At 41.5% G+C, this 21,269-nt stretch overlaps 3 protein-coding genes across 3 annotated transcripts in view; 1 reads left to right on the forward strand and 2 right to left on the reverse strand.

Moving 5' to 3' along the window:
- Window positions 1-5,042: 5,042 nt before the first annotated feature.
- Window positions 5,043-13,476, reverse strand: LOC143117349 (uncharacterized). Its single transcript, XM_076279018.1, has 5 exons — window positions 13,452-13,476; window positions 12,578-13,285; window positions 9,654-11,075; window positions 6,260-6,964; window positions 5,043-5,815 (listed from the first exon to the last, which is right to left on the reverse strand). The coding sequence occupies exons 1-5, from the start codon at window positions 13,474-13,476 to the stop codon at window positions 5,043-5,045; spliced, it is 3,633 nt and encodes a 1,210-aa protein (XP_076135133.1).
- Window positions 13,051-16,490, reverse strand: LOC143117354 (GTPase IMAP family member 8-like). The gene is made up of 3 exons (XM_076279031.1): window positions 16,481-16,490; window positions 15,513-16,253; window positions 13,051-14,299 (listed from the first exon to the last, which is right to left on the reverse strand). Exons 1-3 carry the CDS (start codon window positions 16,488-16,490, stop codon window positions 13,584-13,586), a joined length of 1,467 nt encoding a protein of 488 aa, XP_076135146.1. The 3' UTR covers window positions 13,051-13,583.
- A 4,010-nt stretch (window positions 16,491-20,500) lies between these two features.
- Window positions 20,501-21,269, forward strand: part of LOC143122831 (NACHT, LRR and PYD domains-containing protein 12-like) — a 73,432-nt gene continuing 72,663 nt past the window's right edge. Inside the window, exon 1 of the mRNA XM_076283739.1 lies at window positions 20,501-20,585. The gene's annotated coding sequence lies outside the window, so the exon portion shown is untranslated. The remainder of the gene's footprint in view (window positions 20,586-21,269) is intronic.

Here is a 21,269-nt window from a genome sequence, read left to right on the forward strand (position 1 = left end):
TTTTAAAGAGTTATGCTTAGAGATCAGTCGAATTTTGAGTTGTATCTTATGTTATGCTTTGAGGTGAACCATGCTTTGTTCCCACCATGAGTGTGTTAGGTACTGAGCATGCACAAAGTATCAGTGGTTCCATGTCACCTTTCTCCCTCCAGGATGAATGCTTCTAAATACCTGTGGAACAACATATTCAGAATGTTTCACGTCAAGTCTTCATCTTGAAGTCTTTAATCTCAAAATGACCTTCCATTATTGTTGATGTTACAATACTAAATAAATCTGAATGCCTACTCTCAGTACATACCTCCTCCTAGGCAGGTTCCTGTAGGCCCTATATGGGTAAGGCCTAGGTTACCCATGTGGTCACTACATGGAGCCCATGAAGGGCCCATCATCAGTCCACCTGGGCTAACCCATGTAGGGCCACCATGGAACCCGAGGACAAAATTATCTGGGCCCCAGCTGGGTAGCCCAGATAGGTCCCACTTTAATGTCACCAAATCCTTCTTCTCAGATCTTTAATTTCCTTATAGAAACTGATGCCACAAGCTCCGGGGAGCATTCAAAATTGTCCACCAGAGCTGGCTCTGACTGGAATTGACTGTAAAGGTGAAAATGCTCACAAATGTGTTTAAAGTCACCCTTTTGTATCCTCAACATGCCTGTGCAGAACCATATAAAGAGTACAAAAGCCATTGTCAATCTTTTGTTAATAAACTGTGTTAATGTACATAAACTAAAGGTAACTAAGGGTTACGATTGCCAATTATGTTTTGTTAATTAGAAAACATACTTAAAGAAAAAAAAAGAAGAACAGTGTTGAAGACTTAGCATGCCATTATAGTTGGGCTGGTGCCTTTGTTTATTCACTGTTGGGGCATGGGTGAGTACCGGTCACTGCCACTGGTAAGCAGTGTGCCATGACTAACTACATGCACACCAAAAGTGGCATGGTTGTCCATGGTGAACGGAGGTCATCCGAGCTGCATCACGTTTTGGGGCGTTACATGATCAAGTTATGGATAGCAGCAATATTCTGACTATATTTTTTGATGCAGTTGCCAAAAGCTGTCAATGACCATCACTCAGACAAGCCCAATTTCAGATTTTTGATAAAGTAATTTGTCAAATTAAATTCAGTTAATTTTTGTAGGGATACGTGTAACACATGACTGAACGTGCCAGCGGGCGTCTTCCAGCGCCAAAATCAGGGCAATTTAGACACCCCCGCCAGTCCCGGTGTGTAAGCAGAGTAAGGCAGAGCAAAGACAACATGAAGTATATTTGTGTATTATGTGGCTGATTATTATTATTACATATCAACTGATTAAAGGTGTGTAGATTAAAACATTCAAAAGAAAGAAATGGACATGACACGTGAATTAGGAACGGATTTTGTAAATGGGAAGTGGCTCGGACCAGGCAATTAACTGTGCCAGCCGAAAAATACACTATTACAGCCAATCAACAATATTGATTGACTGTAGGATCAGGGACTGACCCCTTTAAGAGTCCAGTTCTCTCCTCCCAGTCTGTTCTGGAGTCTCCCCCTGATCTGAGCTGATAAGTCCTCTCCTGTCTGGCTTCAGATCATCACACTTCCTTCCAGACATTACTGAGCCAATCCCAGAGCTGGTAGCTGCTGACATCCCAGAGTCTTGTTCTGAGGGGGCTTCAGATGCTGTGTCTGAGATGTGTGTGCCGTAGGCTGAGCTCTCTGAAGTTATGTCAGACCTGTCATCTCCTCCCACTGAAAATAAAAATAGAGATTAAAACACCACCAACATTACTTCTAAGTTCTGATATTTTTACAAAAAGGGGATGAATTCACTAGTAACCCTTGTAGGACCCTGTAAGGAAACCCAGAAGTGGAATATCAAGGGACAATACATCTAGGGATAAATGAAGACGCTGCAGGTAGAGATTTCACGGGAATAATAGAGGATATGCAGAACAACAAGCCCCCAGTGCAGCCAGTACTTATGTTAACAGCGCACAGGGGTGGAATCAGAGTTGCAATTCAGAGTTGCGGGGGTGGAATCAGAGTTGCAATTCAGAGTTGCGGGGGTGGAATCAGAGTTGCAAAAAATCCAAAAGATTCTGCTTGGCATCTGCTGTTTAGGGGCCTTGCCTGCTGCTTGGCATCTGCCGTCCAACCCTTGATTTATAGCAGCCCTCACCTCGGACCAGCCATCTATGGAGGGCCTATGCGTGCTGAGGAATGAAGTGAAACCAACTGGGAGAGGGGCCCTGGGGCATGCAGCTCGTGTCCTGGCATGTACTGTAGCTGCACCCACGCCTGATAAGAGAACCAGTTTTGGCCACAACTTAGACTATACAGTGATTCATCATGACTGGTGGTTTTCCTATCCAGAGACTCTGGGCTGCCCCCACCCTGCTCATTAGTAAGACTAGTGGACATCTTGTTAGAGGGTGAATCATCCTGAGACAGTGGTTTTCGTATACAAAACTCTGTGTTGATTACCTCACCCTTTGGGTATATACAAGTAAAAACTCAAACCTTGAAGAACCTTGCTTGCTTACTTGTAACAGTTAACCCTTTTTCTTGTATGCTAATCAACAATCAGCGATTATATTGGGCAAAGAAATCCTCATTGCTACAACGCTACTGAATTTTACTCAGGAGTAACCTGCCCATACCCAGAACGTGAGTCCTTTCTGTATCTGAGCCAAAAATATAAATATACTAGTCAAGTCAAGTCACTTTTATTTATAAGGCACATTTAAATACAACAGGAGTTGACCCAAACTGCTTTACATAGCAAAAGAGAGGTTGGGCAAGACAGTTAATACATAGAAAGGGTCCCATACTAAACTATGTGTTGTCTATCAGGAGTGGATTCATTGTGAATGGGCAATGTGGCAATGAACAACCTAGAAGTGGTCTTCTAGCACATTGTCTAAAAATCACTATCGTACAATACCTAAAATACAATATGCCACTGACCAAGAGAAACCTGGACAGAAGTCCATGGCGAGTTGTTCATATGTTATGTTGAGCGCATTATCAACAGTGATATGAACGCACCATCCTTCTGTCATCCATGAACATGCACCATCGCACATCCATGCAAAACATTACAATTTACACGATTACACGATGGGAAACATAGAATAAAGATATACGAAATATATCTCACAATAAATAGGTTGCAAATCATTTACCATCATTTGCAAATTGGTAATGATAGAGAGGAAAATTTGAAGCACAGCTGAAGACGCATTGTCACGAGCTGTAAGGAACTCCTCTGCAGGATAATTTTTTTTTATTCAGTCATTCGAACATTATTGGGGTAAGTGTTCCTTTTTCCCTAGGCTATGTTTTCGAAGGTAAACCATTGTCAGTCAATAGTGAAAGTAATTAACTGTGTATTTACTGTTTTGTCGTTGACTGACACCAAGGTGAAGTTACTATCACTTTGCCAATGAGTTCAAGCAATAGAGAAGTGCAAATGTGTGTAGGCTATCCTACTGTATGATAGGTTTTAGTAAAGCATGATTTAGTGGAAAAACTGTTCCTGATTCCTTCAAATGTGCCGCTGACTATTAAAATACCAATGCATTTTTTGAAGTTGTGCTGCACATTTTTTGGGGCTTTTATGCCTTTTTTAATGCGACAGGATAGTGGAGAGTGACAGGAAGTGAGTGGGAGAGAGAGTCGGGGTGGGATCCGGAAAGGACCTCGGGGCGGGAATCGAACCCGGGTCGCCGGCGTACGGTGCAGGTGCCCCAGCCAGTTGCGCCACGGCTAGGACCAAGCTGCACATTGTTGAAGGGAATACAGATATCTTTCTCATTGGTTTAAATGATGTTACGCCCGAAACACACTCATGACTGTTTAAGAAACCTAGGAACGCCTTGTTGCGCCATCTGCCCGACGTTTGATAATGAAAACACTCCAAATGTGGACTGGACATCCCACAAAATTTAAATAAACTTTTGATTAGTGACAGTGCATTTTAGACTACGAAGATAGAGCCCATAATCTATAATCAATATATCGCTATTCTTAATTTTGTTAAACCACTTCAAATTCTAGTGTTCTCGTTTGTTAAATAAGCTCCAAATGTAGAGCATAGGTGTTCTGGGGTTTCTGGTAAATTATAAGTCACTCTGTCCAATGACTCTGTGTCCATGCCATACTCACTTTGTGGTGGAGTGTCCATGCTCTTGGCTAGCTCTATGTCAAACCTGTCATCTCCCACTGAAAATAATGATAAGGATTAAAAAAATTAACATCAAAACAAGTTCTCCATTTTTTACAATAAGGGGATGAATTCACTGGATATTTTCAGCTAACTTTAATCTTAGCGATCGTTAAACAACTATGTTTGCTTCTATGCATTTATTTTCTATTACTGTTTACTTTTGTTTATGTAAAGCACATTGAATGACCTCTGTGTATGTGGCCAGACTCTCTGTACATTATGAAATGTACGAGAGTCTGGTAGGACCAGGCTGAATTCTAGTATCCTTGTTTGTTAAAGGAGGTCTAAATAAAGGTGTTTTGTGGTTTCTGGTAAATGATCAGTGACTCTGTCCAATGACTCACTTTGTGGTGGAGTGTCCATGCTCTTGGCCAGCTCTATGTCAGACCTGTCATCTCCCACTGAAAATAAAGATAAGGATTAAAACAAGTTTTTCATTTTTTACAATGAGGAGATGAATTCACTGCATATTTTCAACCACCTTTAATCTTAATGTTGCTTAATGTTTGCTTTTATTTGCTATTACATTGCACATTGAATGAGCTGTGAATGAAATGCGCTATATAAATAAACTTGACCTGACTTGACCACGTGACCAGGACTGCTATTTGTTACTGCTACTTTTCGTTAAACAACTTCCAATCCAAATATAAATTTCACAATTTCATACTTACCTAGTGGTTCTTGATTTTTCATTAACATCTACAACCTTTGTAAAAGAATCTTTACACTTATCTTGAACAAATCAATATTTACGAAATTAAAAAATTTGTCAAACCACCTCCAATCCTAGTATTCTCGTTCATTAAACAACATCTAAATGAAGACCACAGGTGTTTTGTCGTTTTCTGGTGTTCTTAAAGTGACAACGATAAGTAATTCTATGCCCATGCCATACTCACTCTGTGGTGGAGTGTCCATGCTCTTGACCAGCTCCTGCTCCTTCATTCGGTCAGCAAGCTGCTGCACCTCCAGCCTCCAGTTCTCAGGCTCCACCTCACCCATCCTGCTGCCCAGCTCTTCAGCGTCAAAATGGCTGCCGCCGTTCAGAGCCACCACCTCCTCGATCTTCCTCAGAACCTCGGTCCAGCTGCTCTCACTCACCATCTCCACGTATCTGTTGCCGCTCTTCTCCAAGAGCCAGTGCAGGGGCCCGCCCTCGCTCTCGATGTACTGATCCGGGGTCCATCCTGCTGACGAGTAAAACACCACAATGTTGTGCTGCCAGACGCCCCTGCCGCCGACGAGCTCCAGGTGCTCCTGGATCTCTCTCCGCCACGTCTCGGAAAAGGGCAGGTCCATGCACACAGCCGTTAGGAACGCATGTGGGCCCGGAGCACACACTGACATGCCGGACGCCATCTGTCTCCTTGTCTGCTCCAGAGCCTTCCTGCATGGGGTCATTGTGACGAACGCCATCGTGATCTGCTTCCCACCGTACTCCCACCGTTTCGTCGGGCAATCGATGGGGTCTCGTCCGGTATCGGAGTTGTCGTTGTCGTCTTTGCTTTCAGTGCCGCGGGCTGATGTGGATTTCTCTTTGTACTGCAGGAACATCACACGGACCTCTGAGAGAGGCAGAGTTTCACCTGAAATGAAATATACGTTGTGTGTCTTCACTGTACAGGGCAATGGAAGAGCTACTACTGAAGGGGCATTTATGCAATGATATACAGTACTTGAATAATATGACATCGTGAACGTCAGGAATCATTATGTCATAAAAGTGATGTAACAAATGTAGTGGAGTGAAAAGTGAAATATTTCCCTCTGAGATGTAGAAAAAACTATAGTACAAGAACTTTGAGTTTGTATGTGAGTACAGTACTTGTGTAAATGCACTTTCACCACTGTATATTAAAACTCAAATTTAAATGTGTATCCACCTATTTCCGGTTACCTCCTTACTTGTCCACTTATTTTGGTGAACAAAAGTACTTTTCTTAACAAAATGACAATTAATCACATAGTTAACCATTTAACATAGTTTTCAAACGTATTTTCAACCATAGTGAATACGTTAAACCACTCACCCATGACAAATTTAAAAGTAGCTTCCTGTCTGTAAGCTCTTGTCTCTCTGTCCTCCACTCTTGTACTGAGGTGACTCCTCTTCTTCTCCACTTCCTGTAGAATAGTTGTGTCAGCCTCAAAGTGACGTCCACCATTTCCTGCTACCATCTCCTCAATCTTCTCCAGCAGCTGTGTGACCTGATCTTCTGATCGAGACTGATTGTTGAGGACATGATATCTGTTTCCACACTTGTCAACAAGCCAGTGCAGGCTCTCTCCTTCACACTCAATGTACTGCTCAATGGTGGTGTCTCCCAGCCAGTCTCTATCTGTGAACAATACCACGATATGACTCCAGACTTTTTCACCGAGAAGCATCAAGTGGTCCTGAATATTTTCCCAAGTTTCCTTCATGAAGGATTCCTTCACAGACACAACCACTAGGAGGGCATGTGGTCCTGGAGGACACAGAGACACACTGCTCACAATCTCCTGTTTGGTGAGCTCAGGAGTGTCTGAAAAGTGGAGTCCATTCCACCATCCCGGCGTATCAACGACAGTCACCAGTCTGCCTATCACCTCAGCCCGTCTCTCGGCACACCGCACTGTTTTCGTCTTATCGTCAAACACATCTTTGCCAAGGATGATATTTCCAGACGAAGTCTTTCCAAAGCCTCTGCAGCCGAGCAGCACAACCCTTAACTCTTTAAGAGGAGGTGCTTCGCCTGTGAAATACATTAAGATGTTTATCAATTAATCCTACAGATGTCTGGCTTGTCTGCTACCTGCATTGTTCCATGCACCCCTTTACCGATGACGTGTGGTTGGGTACCCATTCCATTTCATTAAGTGAATTAATTAAGTTACTTGCCAGTTTAGTTTTAGGGGATTGAAACTGAAAGTGTGGTTGAAATATTTGGCTTTTGAATTTAACTGTTTTTGAGTGAATGCATTGCATTGAAAAATAACTAAAACACCAATGTTTATCAAGTAATGGGGTCATTCCACGTCAATTCAACCAGGGCCCACGCACTTAGGTCTCAAAAAATTCTGAAAAAAATTACCAGATGTACCTATGTTACCCAGGAGACACACTGTAAATGTCAATACTTAAGTTCACAAGCCCATAGCGCAAGAACTAAACCATGCAGGAGGCTCAAATTGTGTATGCTGGTACATAAATAGGAATAGTATATAGCAATATAGTCATGTTTGGTCTGGATGATCCTGCATGTTCATAGCTGTCCCTCAAAGTTGATCAGAATTTTATTTGAGTTTTTGGCTGGGCTCTGTTTAGGCCTTCAGAAGACATATTTGTACGCAACATAGGCTCTTGATTTATGTTCCTTATTGAGAGAAGTAGAAACACGCTTACAAAAAGCAATGAACAGACCTCACAAGTCTGAAAAATCATTTTGGTTCTAATTTTCAGAGCACCAAAACACCTTGTGGGAATATACTTTTTTTATATTTTTTTCTTTATTCTCCATGAACACCAATTTGACTTGTCTTATGCAAATCTTTCTTTTTTACTTTCGACCCTTAACATGGGCAAAATGCACCATTGAAATCAATATGTTTCGTATAGAGTTACCACAGGTTACTCTATACAACCACAGGTGGCACTGTGGTAACTATATATAAAACATATTGATATGTTTTATATTAACCTGTTAAATTATTTTCCTGGTTCCTTCTAGAATTCTACGCAAACAATCTATAGTTTCAGTGTTCCTTATACAGTCTATGGGGAAAATCTCTGAGGGTAATTGTGACATCATAATGTGGAACTCTCGGTTCGCGAACATTCTAATCACATATTTGTGACCGTACTCCTCAACAGGTTAAGAGCCTATGTTGAGTACGTCTTCGAAAGGCCTAAACAGAGGCCAGCCAAAAACTCCAATAAAATGTTCATCAACTTCGAGGGACAGCTATGACCATGCTGGATCATCCAGACCAAACGTGACAATTTTGCCACATACTATTCAAATTTATGTACCAGCATGCAAAATTTGAGCCTCCTACATGGTTTAGTTCTTGCGCTATGGGCTTGTGAACTTTGACAAAAAAAAGAGGCAGAACAAAATCGACACCCCCCTCCCCCTGTAAAACTGGCTGTATCATGGAAAGTATTGATCTTAAATGAAAGTAATTTGAAATGTCTCCTGAGTAACATAGGTACACCTGGTAATTTTTTCAGAATTTTATGAAACCTAAGTGTGTGGGCTCTGGTTGAATTGACGTGGAATGACCCAATGCCTATTTCCTGATATTTTCAGTAGGGCTGTGTATTGGCAAGAATCTGGCGATATGATACATATCACGATACATGGGTTACAATTCAAAATATTGCAATATATTTCAATACTGTGCGAAAGGCGATAAAGTCTAACTTTAGAAAAACTTATATTATAAAGAAGACACCATCATATGCATAAAATGTATAGTAAGTAAAAACTGTTTTCTTTAGACAAACAATTCAGTACACTGTACAGTACAGTTCTGCCTATGTCATTAAGAATATAAAGTGATTGCAAAGTGAACTATTGAAAAAAAAATCAATATTATGTTTTTGAAAAAATCAATACAGTATTGCCAATATTCGATTTTAGCAATATTTTCTTACACAACTAATTTCCAGTAAATAGTTAAAACGTATTTCTCTTGGATATTTGTTTATGTCATTGGGTATTGGATACTCATGTGTCTGATAGTCGGTAATGGTTAAAATGTGAAAGTGAAAGTATTCCATACTGATTCATGGTTAAGTATGATATTCCATTTGTTGCTTATTACAATGATAATATTAATAGCTATTTAACAATTTTAAAATAGTAAGGTAACTGTAAAAACTAAATTTGATTTAAGATACAGAAGGCATTTGAATGCATTTAGTGATTTACTTTTATTTAGCCATATAGTCACTTTATTAGCCTGGAGGACCAGACCCAATCTGAAAGATTAAGGGTCTGGCCACGACTAACGTAATGGCCCAACTCGAGGGGCGGCATCAAGCACGCATTTGAAAATCTCACTGCACACAAACACTATACGATCAATGTTAACTGACTGATTCTGGACTTCGACGCAATTGGATAACACTACGTCTGTCATCTGTTTAGCTTGCTTCTGGCTCATTAACGAACACCACTAACCACTCGGTGAGTTGCACAGTTTTGAAAACGAACGTTAAGGATTGTTTTAAGGACATGTTTGTGCATGCCTGTAGCCAGCCCCTCTGAAGCAGTCAAAGCCGTTTCTAAACAAGTCAAAAAGTCGAGACAGGACCCATCGTCAACAATTTCATGTGTCCACGACTCAAAGTGCTAAATACCGGAATTGTCCTTTAACATTACAAACAATAACATAGGAGCAAAATGCAGTATGGACAATACAGTATAGAATACTCACGTTTCAGAGATCGGAGAAGTTGCTGTTGTTTCTCAACCTTCATCATTCTCTCTTTTGCAGACTCTTCCTGTTTCTTCCTCCTCTTCAGGGTTTCCTCCACTCTCTTTGTGTCCATCTCAAAGTGACGGCCCCTTTTTCCTGCCACCATCTCTTCAATTTTCTCCAGTAGCTGTGTTACCTGTGTGGCATCTTCTTTATTGTGAGTGTCGAGAACGTGGTATCGGTTACCACATTTCTCAACTACCCACTGCAGGGCCTCTCCTTCACTCTCTATGTACTGCTCAATGGGTACGGCTCCCATTAAGTTCTCTTGAGTGAACAGCACCATGGTGTGACTCCAGACTCTCTCACTGAGAAGCTCCACATGTTTCTCAGTGATGATCCGGCCTTGCTCTTTTAAAGAATCAGTTTGACTTAAAACCAGTAGGACAACATGTGGGCCTGGAGGACACAAAGACACACTGAGCACAATCTCCTGTTTGGTGAGCTCTGTGGTGTCTTTCAAGTGACTATTCTTCCACCATCCTGGTGCCTCTACCACAGTGACCTGCCTGCCTGCTACTTCTCCCCGTCTCTTCATACACAGAGCAATTGCTCTGTTCACGTCAAACTCCTCTCTGCCCAGGATGGTGTTGCCCGCTAAGCTCTTAGATTTCGTTCTCTGTCCCAGCAGCACAATCCTAAACTCTGGCAGGGTGGGCACGTCATGAACTTGAGCCAGCGCCTTGTTCTGCTGTCTTTGCTTCTCCACCTGCACTGCTCTCTCTCTGGCTCTCTCATCCTCCTTCCTCCTCTTTTCTTGGACTTCTTCCAGTCTCTCTGCATCAATCTCGTAGTGAGCACCACTCTTTCCTGCTACCATTTCGTCGATCTTGTCTAGCAGCTGTGAGACCTGACCGCTATCGGCCATATTGTGGTTGTTGAAGACGTGGTACTGGTTCTGGCATTTCTCTACCACCCACTGCAGGGCCTCTCCTTCACTCTCTATGTACTGCTCAATGGTCGTGTCTCCCAACCAGGCTCCATAGATGAACAGCACCATGGTGTGACTCCATACTGTTTTGCCGAGAAGCTCCACGTGTTCTTGAATAGTTTTTCTCTGCTGTTCAGTAAAGCAACTATTGGCCCAAATGACCAGGAGGAAAATGTGAGGTCCCGGAGGGCACAGAGACACACTGAGCTCAATCTCCTGTTTGGTGAGCTCAGAGGTGGCTTCGAGAGAGGCAAGAGGATGCCATCCTGGAGGCTGGACAACAGTGACCCGTCTGCCGGATACTTCTCCCTCTCCCTTCACACACTGAGGTGTTTTTCTCTTCAGGTTGAATGTTTCTCTGCCCAGGATGGTGTTGCCTATTGCACTTATCTGAAGACACCCCTTTCCCAGTAGCACAATCCTGAGCTCTGAAAGTGGTGGTTCACTACCTGTGGAAAGTTGTGTAAAATAGTGGTTAGTTGCAGAGTGCACAGCTTAAAGGTACACTATGCAGATTTAGGTGTTTTTGGCAACTGTAGAGCTCCCTCTAGAGTCGTGATATATTTATATTTTAGGTAGGTGAATTAATCCTCTATTACAAGTTTGTTGGCTTTGTAAATGTTATATTAAGGTGAAAATCTTGCATAGTCTACCTTTGTTAATATATATATATTTAATATTTTTTAAAAAAACCAAAGAGTAATTGAAGAGGCCAAATGCCAAAACTTGCAGCATTAGCGAAAGTGAAACTACATTTATACAGTTGCCTTGTAAATTCGATCGATCCGTTCCAATATTTAATGGCCAGTAGTTTGTGTGTAATCCTGATTCCATACAGAGAAACAAACCAACGGCACTGAAAACATAACGACCAAGGGAACAGAGATATGTGACTGCCTGTACGAACACTGGATTACAGAGCCCAGGAGGTGTCATTGCAAGATATTTTTGTGTATCGAGAGAATGTGCGCTCATTTTACTAAATCGTGCACACGTTTTACTAAATTGTGTACTCATTTTACTAAATTGTGCTCTCAATTTAGTAAAACGTTCGCACGTTTTACTAAATCGTGTGCACGTTTTACTAAATTGTGAGCACGATATACTAAATTGAGAGTACAATTTAGTAAAATGAGTGCACAATTTAGTAAAACGTGCGCATTTTTTCTGGATATATACCAAAAAATATCTTGCAATGACACCTCCTGGGCTCCGTACTGGATTCATACTGTTTCTTCAAAATTACTGAGTTAAAGTGTCTCATACGGATCGATCCAGTTCATGTTGCACAGCACTTGTATGACATTTTGAGTCTGTTAAAGGTGCTCTAATGGATGTTGGCTAACATCACTTCTGTTGACGTTCAAACAAAACAGAGAGCTAGCTCACTACTCCCTTCTTTTCCCTCCCGTGCAATTGAAATTCTCCTAAACGCGCATCTCGTCGGTGATTGACTGGAACAGTTTGTTATATTTTTATGGTCCAGACTGGACCAGGTTGTTATTGTTGCTGTTTTTGGAGCCTGGACTGTCAACAGAGACCACATATTTTTTGAGGTGTGTTCAGGGCACAGGCAGCTAGCGGATTGTGAGGTGATGTTTGTTGTATGTGACAAAAATGTTTTAGCTTAGAAACCACATAACATCGCTAAGAGCACCTTTAAGATGCACAAACTGCCTCATAGCTTTATAGCCACCTGGCGGGAAAATTCGAGCTATGTAGCACTGTTTTTTTACAAACAAAAAAAAACAGCACTTGACCGACACCGAAACCGTACCATGGCCCAAAAACTGTTATACATGAACCCACTGAACCGCGGGCACTCTGAACCATTGCATCCCTACTAGAATCAAGGTTTTTGAGCTCTTTGCCAGAATGCTTGTGGGCGTCCCTCTCCAAACACATTAAGAGAACAAACATAGTTATAAGTTGTTAAAATGCCCCGACTCACTTTTCAGAACTTGTAGCTGCCGTCTTCGTTCCAGCACCCGTGTCATTCTTTCTTTCGCCTTCTGTTCTGCTGTCCTCTTCACTTCCTGTAATTCATTCAGGCGCTTACTGTCCATTTCAAAGTGACTCCCTTCATTTCCAGCCACCATCTCTTCGATCTTCTCCAGCAGCTGTTCCACCTGATCAACTGTCCAGTCCTCATTGTTGAATGTGTGATACCTGTTGCCACATTTCTCTACTAGCCACTGGTGGAAGCCTTCCTCTTCACTTTCAATGTACTGCTCAGTGGTTGTGTCTCCGAGCCAATCCCAACGAGTGAACAGCACTATGGTGTGACTCCAGACACTTTCTCCAAGAAGCTCCAGGTGTTCCTGGATGATAGTTTTGATGTTTTTTGGCATAGAATCAAATACACGTATGACCAGCAAGACAGCATGTGGTCCTGGAGGACACAGGCACACACTGAACGCAATCTCTTCTTTAATTAGCTTACGAGTGTCGCTGAGAGTGCTCTTTCTCCACCAGCCCGGGGCCCTGACCACAGTGACCGGTCTGCCTGCTACTTCTCCCTGTTTCTTCACACACTGAGTTATTTTTCTGTCCAGGTCAAACGTCTGTCCACCCAGGATGGTGTTTCCTGATGAACTCTTCCCAGATGCTTTGTGTCCCAACAGCAAAATTCTGAACTCTGAGAGGGGAGGAGAACTGCCTGTAAGATACAAATGTATGGCAATGTTTAAAATCCTTAAAATGTATGGCAATGTTTAAAATCCTTAAAATGTATGGCAATGTTAATACAATTCTTAAAATGTATGACAATGCTTAAAATGCTTAAAATGTATGGCAATGTTAATACAATTCTTAAAATGTATGACGATGCTTAAAATGCTTAAAATGCATGGCAATGTTTAAAATGTATGACAATGTTTAAAATGCTTAAAATGTATGGCAATGCAATGCTTAACATTTATTTTTAGGCCCACAACACCTAGATTGTAATGGGGAAGTCACATACTCATAAACTTACTTTTGAGTGACTGGAGATATTTTCTTTGCTTCTCCACCTTCATCAGTCTGTCTGTTATCCTCTGTTCATGTTCTGTCTTCTTTTCCTCTTGTCTCTTCCCATCAAGTTCATAGTGACGGCCACCATTTCCTGCGACAATTTCCTCAATCTTGTTCAGCAGCTCGATGACCTGAGTCCTATTTCCCTTGTTGCTGTTGTTGAGGACGTGATACCTATTGCCACATTTCTCAACCAGACCCCTATGCAGGCTCTCTCCTTCACTCTCAATGACCTGCTCGATGGATGTGCCTCCCAGCCAGTCCCCACGGGTGAAGACCACCATGGTGTGACTCCACACGCCCTCACCAAGAAGCTTCAAGTGTTCTTGCATGTCTGTGCACTCTTCTTTGGGGAAAGACAGAGCAGCAGAAATGACCAGAAGCACAGCATGTGGTCCTGGAGGACACAGTGACACACTATAGCCCATCTCCTTTTTCGTCACATCAGGAGTATCGTTGAATGTTTTGGCGTATCCCGGAGCCTCGACCACAGTGACCTTCCTGCCTCCTACCTCTCCCTCTCTCACCACGCAGCTCGCTGTCAGGTTGTTCACTTCAAACTCGTCTTTGCCCAGGATGGTGTTTCCTGTTGCACTCTTTCCAGATTGTCTGTACCCAAAGAGGACAACTCGGAACTCTGAGGGTGGATGTGCATCACCTTATGAAAGAAAATATTGAAAATATTGTAAGCTAGGGTTATTAACAATTTATAAAACGTAGAATGAGTGAGAATGAGTAAGAAAAAAACATCTGCAGTAAAGGAATTAACTAGGACCAGAGTGGGACACTTCATTTGACCAGAAAATGACAAGTTACAGGGCTTAAAGTGTTCAGGCACCGTGCCTGAATTCGGGCGTGAGCTGGTATAGCCTACTTAAGATTTGAAAAAAGGGCAATAAGACTACAGTATACTGTATATGACCTTATAAATGTCTGATAAATTTAGGCACAGACATTTCAATTGCTTTAAGCCCTGAAGTTAATCCAGCGGCCCTTGGGGGTGGGGGGGTTATTAAAGTACATCACATGCCTATTACTACACTATCTGTAGGAGAGATGGATAAAGGGGGTGATGGGATGTGTCTTTACAGAATAGTGGCTAATAATGCACAAGACTGCTGACTGGTAGCTATATGCATCAGAGTGGATTTGGAAATAATTTCCTTCATAAACTTTAGGAGAAAAAAATATGACTTGAATACTTACCAATACAAAGCCATTTTATTTCTGCACATAGCGCAGCCTACCCGAACTAGGCAAGCTAGTGTCTAGGCTACCACATAACAGGGGCAAGCCCTGCAAATGCACACTTTCTCTCCTGTGTCTCTGCCGAATTTGACCGCTACTCTAGTTTCTCTCAACAGGGCTACTTGCTCACTGAAACTGAACGTCAGACCTTCCATGTGAGGAGAAGGGCTCAACACACAATATTTTGTTTTCATGGGCTTTTGAGATCTGGGGTTATTACCTTACAGTACAATTAATTGGGCAATTCCATGCAAAAGGACAATAACCTCCACCATCATCAAACATGTTCTAAATGCCTTTTTAAAAAATCCGATACCACAATGTGCAGTCCACTTCACTGTGATCACATTCAGGTATTGCTACTGCTCCAACACTGAAAGGCACTGTTAGAATCCTTGGATCAAGCCAGGTTCAACGTAACATATTCCACTGTCTTCTCACGTTGGTGACAGCACCGAAGCAAGCACACTTCGCAGTTCCTCAATGCATTCTAGTTCATAGTTTACCCACCTCTTATTTGACCACTACATCAACTATACTGATATCAGTAAAAGACATTTCACCCTACTGTTCAACACCTCCTGAAAAGAAAAAAAAGAAAAGTTTACCAGACATAAACTCACGCTTCAGTGTCTGGAGGTGTTTTCTTTGCTCCTCCACCTTTGACACTCGTGTCTGGGCTCTCTGTTCATCGTTCTTCTTCTTCTCCTGTATTTCCTTCAGTCTCGTCCTGTCCACCTCATAGTGTTGGCCAGAGTTGGACGCTACCATTGCCTCTACCTTCTCCAGCAGCTCTGTGACTTGAGTGTCATTCTCGTTCGTGCCCTGGCCACCAGCACGCTTCTTCTTGTTGCTAAAGACGTGGTATCTATTCCCACACTTCTCCAGCAGCTGCATGAGATTCTTCCCTCTTCCCTTGATGTACGCCTGAATGCTGGTGTCTCCCAGCAGGTCTCCACAAATGAACAGCACCATGGTATGATTCCATGCCCGCTCGCCAAGAAGCTCCACGTGTGTCTCAACAATCTTTCTCCAATATCTGGTGTGATTATCTGTGTGATCCACACATAAGACCAGTAAGAAAGCATGTGGACCTGGTGCACAGATGGAGCTGCTGAGCACAATCTCGTCTTTGGTTATCTGAGGAGTGTATGTCAGGCCAATATTGGTAAACCAGCCTGGAGCCTCGACTACAGTGACCTGTCTGCCTGCTACTTCTCCCTGTCTCTTCACACACTGAGCTGTTCTTGTCTTCAGGTCAAACTCCTCTCTGCCCAGGATGGTGTTTCCTGATGAACTCTTCCCAGATCCTGTCCCCCCCAGAAGTACCACTCGTAGGTCGGGGAGTTTTGAACAGTCTCTTTCTGTTGCAGAAAGAAATTGAGTTTTTTTATGTACAATATGGAACATCCTTTACTTCAAATGGAGTTATCTACAGAACTAACACTTTAAATACACTATGGTCAGTATGGTCTATGATTTATAAAAAAAATAAGCAATGTGCAATTCTTATATTTCCAACAGATGGTGTCTTAATAGTCAAAAATGCAAGTAGGCCTATGCATTAAAAAACAGTTCAGCTGAATCTTACCCAGCAACATAGTGACTTTAATTGTGTGTTTGCTTTTCAGGAAAGGAATAGCACAATTGTAGTCTTGTGATTGCAGTGAGAACAAACAGTTGGCTAAATAAACAGCTAATAAAATAACCTACCCTTAAGAATGCATGCTTCGGCAGCCATCTTGCTCCTCCTCTCTCTCTTTCAGTCCACGAACCAGCCTGTTCTGGCAACTCTGTGTTGAAAGCACGACACAATCCTTCTGGAGATGAAGCTGCTGTAGGCCAACTCTCTGTTAACAAAGTGCATGTATTTCATGTCAAACTTCACACCCAGGTCTTCATTTAAGCACACAGCCTTTAAACCTACAGCTGTTTCAACATATTGTAGGCTAGGTGTGTCAAAGTGCAAAGATTAGATACAGTGACACGGCTGGCACACACTCTTAAAACGAATGTGTTGAAAACAACACAACTTGCATTCTTTTTAACACTTATCTGTGTCCAGATAGGGACAACACAGTTTGTGTTGTTTACTTTTTTATTTGTTAAACAATATGTGTTGAAAATAACACAATTTGCGTTGAAAACAACATATCTTGTGTTGATTCTGAACACACCCCTGTGTCCAGATAGGGACAACAGATTTGTTTTAAGAGTGCAGCCTTGGCCATATACAGTTTTGCTGTCACTGTTTAGAACTACAACAGTTGCATCCAGGGCGTAGTTGTAGTAGCGTCTGAGGGAAACAAGGTATGCTTACACTGGCCTACATCTGCATTAAAGACCAACAGACTGCACAGCAAACACTAACTTGTGCAGTTTATTACACACACACATGTGAAATATAAACCTATGCCATTTTCTGTCATATAAATCTAATATTGACCATGCTTAGAAGAAATTAAACTTGCCTATAATACTCACCCCAAATTGCACTGGCCAACTGTAAGGTAAATAGCCCCAGGCAAAGGTAGGATTGTAGCCAGCAACCCTCTTCCACAATAATGTTGAACTCTGGACTCAAGTGCGGTAGGAGTGGCTAGCTTTGCTCTGGCATGCAGGAACTTCCAGTATTTTCTGAATGTACTGTACACTCTCTGAGACCATTGATGTAGCCAATGCATTATTTGCCATGTATGCCAAACTAAATGCACATTCACTGCATAGACCAAGTGTACTGAGTGGGCTCTCTATGTGTTTAGTTCAATAAATTGAAAGTGGGACTGTGTGTACATTTGTCAAAATATGTTATGTGTGTGTGTGTAGCTCTACTACTTGTGTTGCTCAAATGAAACGGGCATTTTCCCCATCGGCCCAAGTGTGTTTACATCAACCTCACAACGCCTCACACCTGGCCGATCATGACCCATAGATGTGTTTTAATGACCAAACTGGATGTGAAGTAGTCAGGGGGACGTATTACACATAATAAAAGAACCCTGTGGTTCTTTCCAATCCCAGAGCTGGTAGCTGCTGACATCACAGAGTATTGTTCTGAGGGGGCTTCAGAAGCACAATTACATCAGCCCATAACTAACTAGTCCATTAACCTAAAGCTAACTTAATTAAAAAACTTAAAATGTAATTATTATTAGAATATAGACATTAAAAGAATAAATCATTATGCAAGCACTTTTACATTTTACTTACTTTTACTTAAGTAGGGTTGTCATGGTGGTACTTCTACTTTGATTAGAGCAGTGTTTCTCAAAGTGTGGTCCGGGGACCACTGGTGGTCCGCAAGCTAGCCCAAGTGGTCCGTGAGCAGACGTGGTAAAATATAATATAGATGAGATGTTTGCAATATTGAACCAATTTGTATGTAAATCCAAACATTTCTGCAACACTGCCTATGTAAGCCATGCCAGTTTAAATCATATGAATTCTCTGATACAATAAGCAAGGTGCAAATACAATCAAAGTGGTTCAGTGAGTAGGCCTATTGTGTAATTTACTATGGAAGTAGGTCTACTTTTTTTTTTTTAGCTAGGTGGTCCGTGAGGCTTTTTTTATTGATTAAGTGGTCCTTGGTCTGAAAAAGTTTGAGAAACACTGGATTAGATACATATTTATCTGGTTATTTGTACTTTTACTTAAGTACTGCGTTTCAGTACTTCTTCCACCACTGGTCATTGAGGATGTCTCATTTATCTAATTGCAACCAGAGGAGGCGAGAATGAGGAGAGAAGAGAGAGGCGATAGGGACAATACTTGAGTAAACACGAGAGCATCCTATGCAGAAGCGTTTTCAGTCGGAATTCTGTGATTGGTCCAAGCTGTCAAGGTGATCTATCACTTTATAAACTTTTGGTTTCCAACAAGTTTGTAGGGATTTTTTAGCGACAATAAATTTGTAGATAGTCCAAGAAAAGATGCTGGAATTATCATGAACTACTGTACCAGCCAGGCAAACTTGTTTTTTTTTTAAAAAGTTCATGCTTGTTTTGTTCACACATTGTATAATAACTATTCATTCATTGCTGGAGAACTAGCAAACATTACCTCATTATCAGGTTAATAAGTGGGAAGAGTCCATGTTTATATGACATTTTTAGGCTTTGGTATAAGTTCATATTCTCTGCAATTTCCATTTCTGTTTATTCTAGCCTAAGAGGTGATGTGCCGCAACAGTAATTGATGTCTCTTAAAAATGATGTTTAATTTCTCATCTGTCTCTCCTTCATTCCTCCATCCTGTTATTGTTCTTTCCTCGTTTCCTTCACAAAATTAATTAGACGGAGGGGCTAGGAAAAGTGGAAGGAAGGAAGGGAGGACAGACAAAAAGACAAATGTCTTGCTCGGCTAAAACAGTATGCATTGCTTGGTCCGAGTCACTTTCTATTTACAGAACCACAACAAAACGGTTCTTTCTTCACATTTTGTTTCTATATCGAGGTCATTTGACAAAACTATACACAATAGAACAGTGTTTTTCAACCTTTTTTGTGCCACGGCACACTTTTGACACTTAAAATGTCCCACGGCACACTAACATCCTGTGTGAAGAAAAAATAAACATACCATAGCCTAAAATTTCAAATAATACACAGATATGGCCTTATTATGGCTTCTATGCAAGACCTGCTCAATAAAACAAGTGCCCTCTGTTTCATTTGTAGGTGACTATATCTAATTTAATTGTTGTTATGAACTGGATATGTGATGATTGTGTGAATACTGGATATGGGACCCCCGTTGTACAATGCCTGCATACCACAAATAGTGCAATCATACAATCAATGAGAGCATGTGGTTATAAATTCTTTGATAGCCTACAACAGTTGCTTTTCTGGACCAGTGAGTGACATTTGGGTAATTTTCTGCGGCACACCTGATGATCTCTCACGGCATACTAGTGTGCCCCGGCACAGTGGTTGAAAAACACTGCAATAGAACTCTGAAGTTCGCCTATGAAAAAAAGCTGCCATCTTTGAGATCCGGTAGCTATGGAAGCCCGTTTGCGCCACATAAAAAGAAATATTCTGATCTATTATATCTCATTATTGTGAGATACTATGTCATTATTGTGAGATAGTATCTCGTTATTGTGAGATAGTATCTCACAATAACGAGATACTATCTCACAATAACGAGATACTATCTCACAATAACGAGATACTATCTCAGAATAATGAGATACTATCTCACAATACGTTATTGTGAGATACTATCTCGTTATTCTGACATAGTATCTCATTATTGTGAGATAGTATCTCATTATTGTGAGATAGGTAGATAGTATCTCGTTATTGTGAGATAGTATCTCATTATTGTGAGATAGTATCTCACAATAACGAGATACTATCTCACAATAACGAGATACTATCTCACAATAATGACATAGTATCTCACAATAATGAGATATAATAGATCAGACATTTTTTTTATGTGGCGCAAACGGGCTTCCATATAGATCAGATTTAAAAAAAACATACTTTTGAACATACTTTTGTCCCCTCCCATCCAGAAATCGAAACAGGAAGTGTGCTTCTTAGCAAAACCTTATTTAGGCTGCCGTCTCCCTAGTGAAAAACCGCAAGATATTGGATCTCAAAGATGGCAGCTTTTTTGTAGGCGAACTTCAGAGGTCTATGGTGTTGGAGGTGCAAACGCTGTATCGCCATTGAGATCACATAGTAAGATGCTGGCTCAAGGGTCATTCAAGTATTTTGTCGTGTTTAGTTGTATAATGAAAGCACAGTTTTTATCCATGTGTGTTCACGTCTGGTTAGCTATCATTTTGGGAGCCGAGCTATAACGTCTTTAGAAAACTATATTGGAGGTGCCAAATGTTGTTACTCCAGTCTAGATTTTTTTGACATTATTCTCTTCTATGATATGTTATTGTCTATCCAAATAGGTGTTTGTTTCGAAGTTAGGTCAAATCAACAAAAAATCCGATAGCCTATTAGTTTGCTCCAATTGGTGACGTAAGTTTGTGTGAAATAGGTTTTGCAGAATGCAAACATCATAAACATCTTGATATGTTCCATAAACATTGGCTACTTCGGGGTAAGCTGGCCTTAGGCTACTTGTTTTACCGACATTCGTAGTTTACATTGTTCTGGAGGAGTTTACGAAACGGAAGCATATGAAATGGCGTACTAAACCAAGCCTGTTTCATGGGCGGATACCTGGCCTTCTGAAGTCATAGGTGCCAACTCTCACGCATTGGCCGTGAGACACACGCATTTGATTAGTTTCACACGCTCACACGCCACACCCCCGATTTCTCACGCTAGCTGAAGTGTCAACCCGGTCGGTCAGATGCCTGAAAAATGAGTTTAGCCTATCTATAGATCTAGGCTACCTGTTGAGCC

Source organism: Alosa pseudoharengus, unplaced genomic scaffold, assembly GCF_046254945.1.
Source record: "Alosa pseudoharengus isolate Yale_2024_CS ecotype anadromous, Long Island Sound unplaced genomic scaffold, YU_APseudo_1.1 YU_APseudo_1.1_scf_1, whole genome shotgun sequence".
NCBI classification, from domain to species: Eukaryota; Metazoa; Chordata; class Actinopteri; order Clupeiformes; family Clupeidae; genus Alosa; species Alosa pseudoharengus.

Excerpts from the sequence above, each read along its gene's own strand:
- LOC143117349 (XM_076279018.1), bottom strand. The coding sequence starts at position 13,476 with ATGCATTTTAAGCATTTTAAGCATC. Across the intron at positions 13,286-13,451 it reads TTTTAAGCATTTTAAGCATC|GCAGTTCTCCTCCCCTCTCA; the intron begins GTCATACATTTT and ends TGTATCTTACAG. Across the intron at positions 11,076-12,577 it reads GCAGCTACAAGTTCTGAAAA|GTAGTGAACCACCACTTTCA; the intron begins GTGAGTCGGGGC and ends AACTTTCCACAG.
- LOC143117354 (XM_076279031.1), bottom strand. Across the intron at positions 14,300-15,512 it reads ACACCTCCAGACACTGAAGC|GTGATGCACATCCACCCTCA; the intron begins GTGAGTTTATGT and ends TTCTTTCATAAG.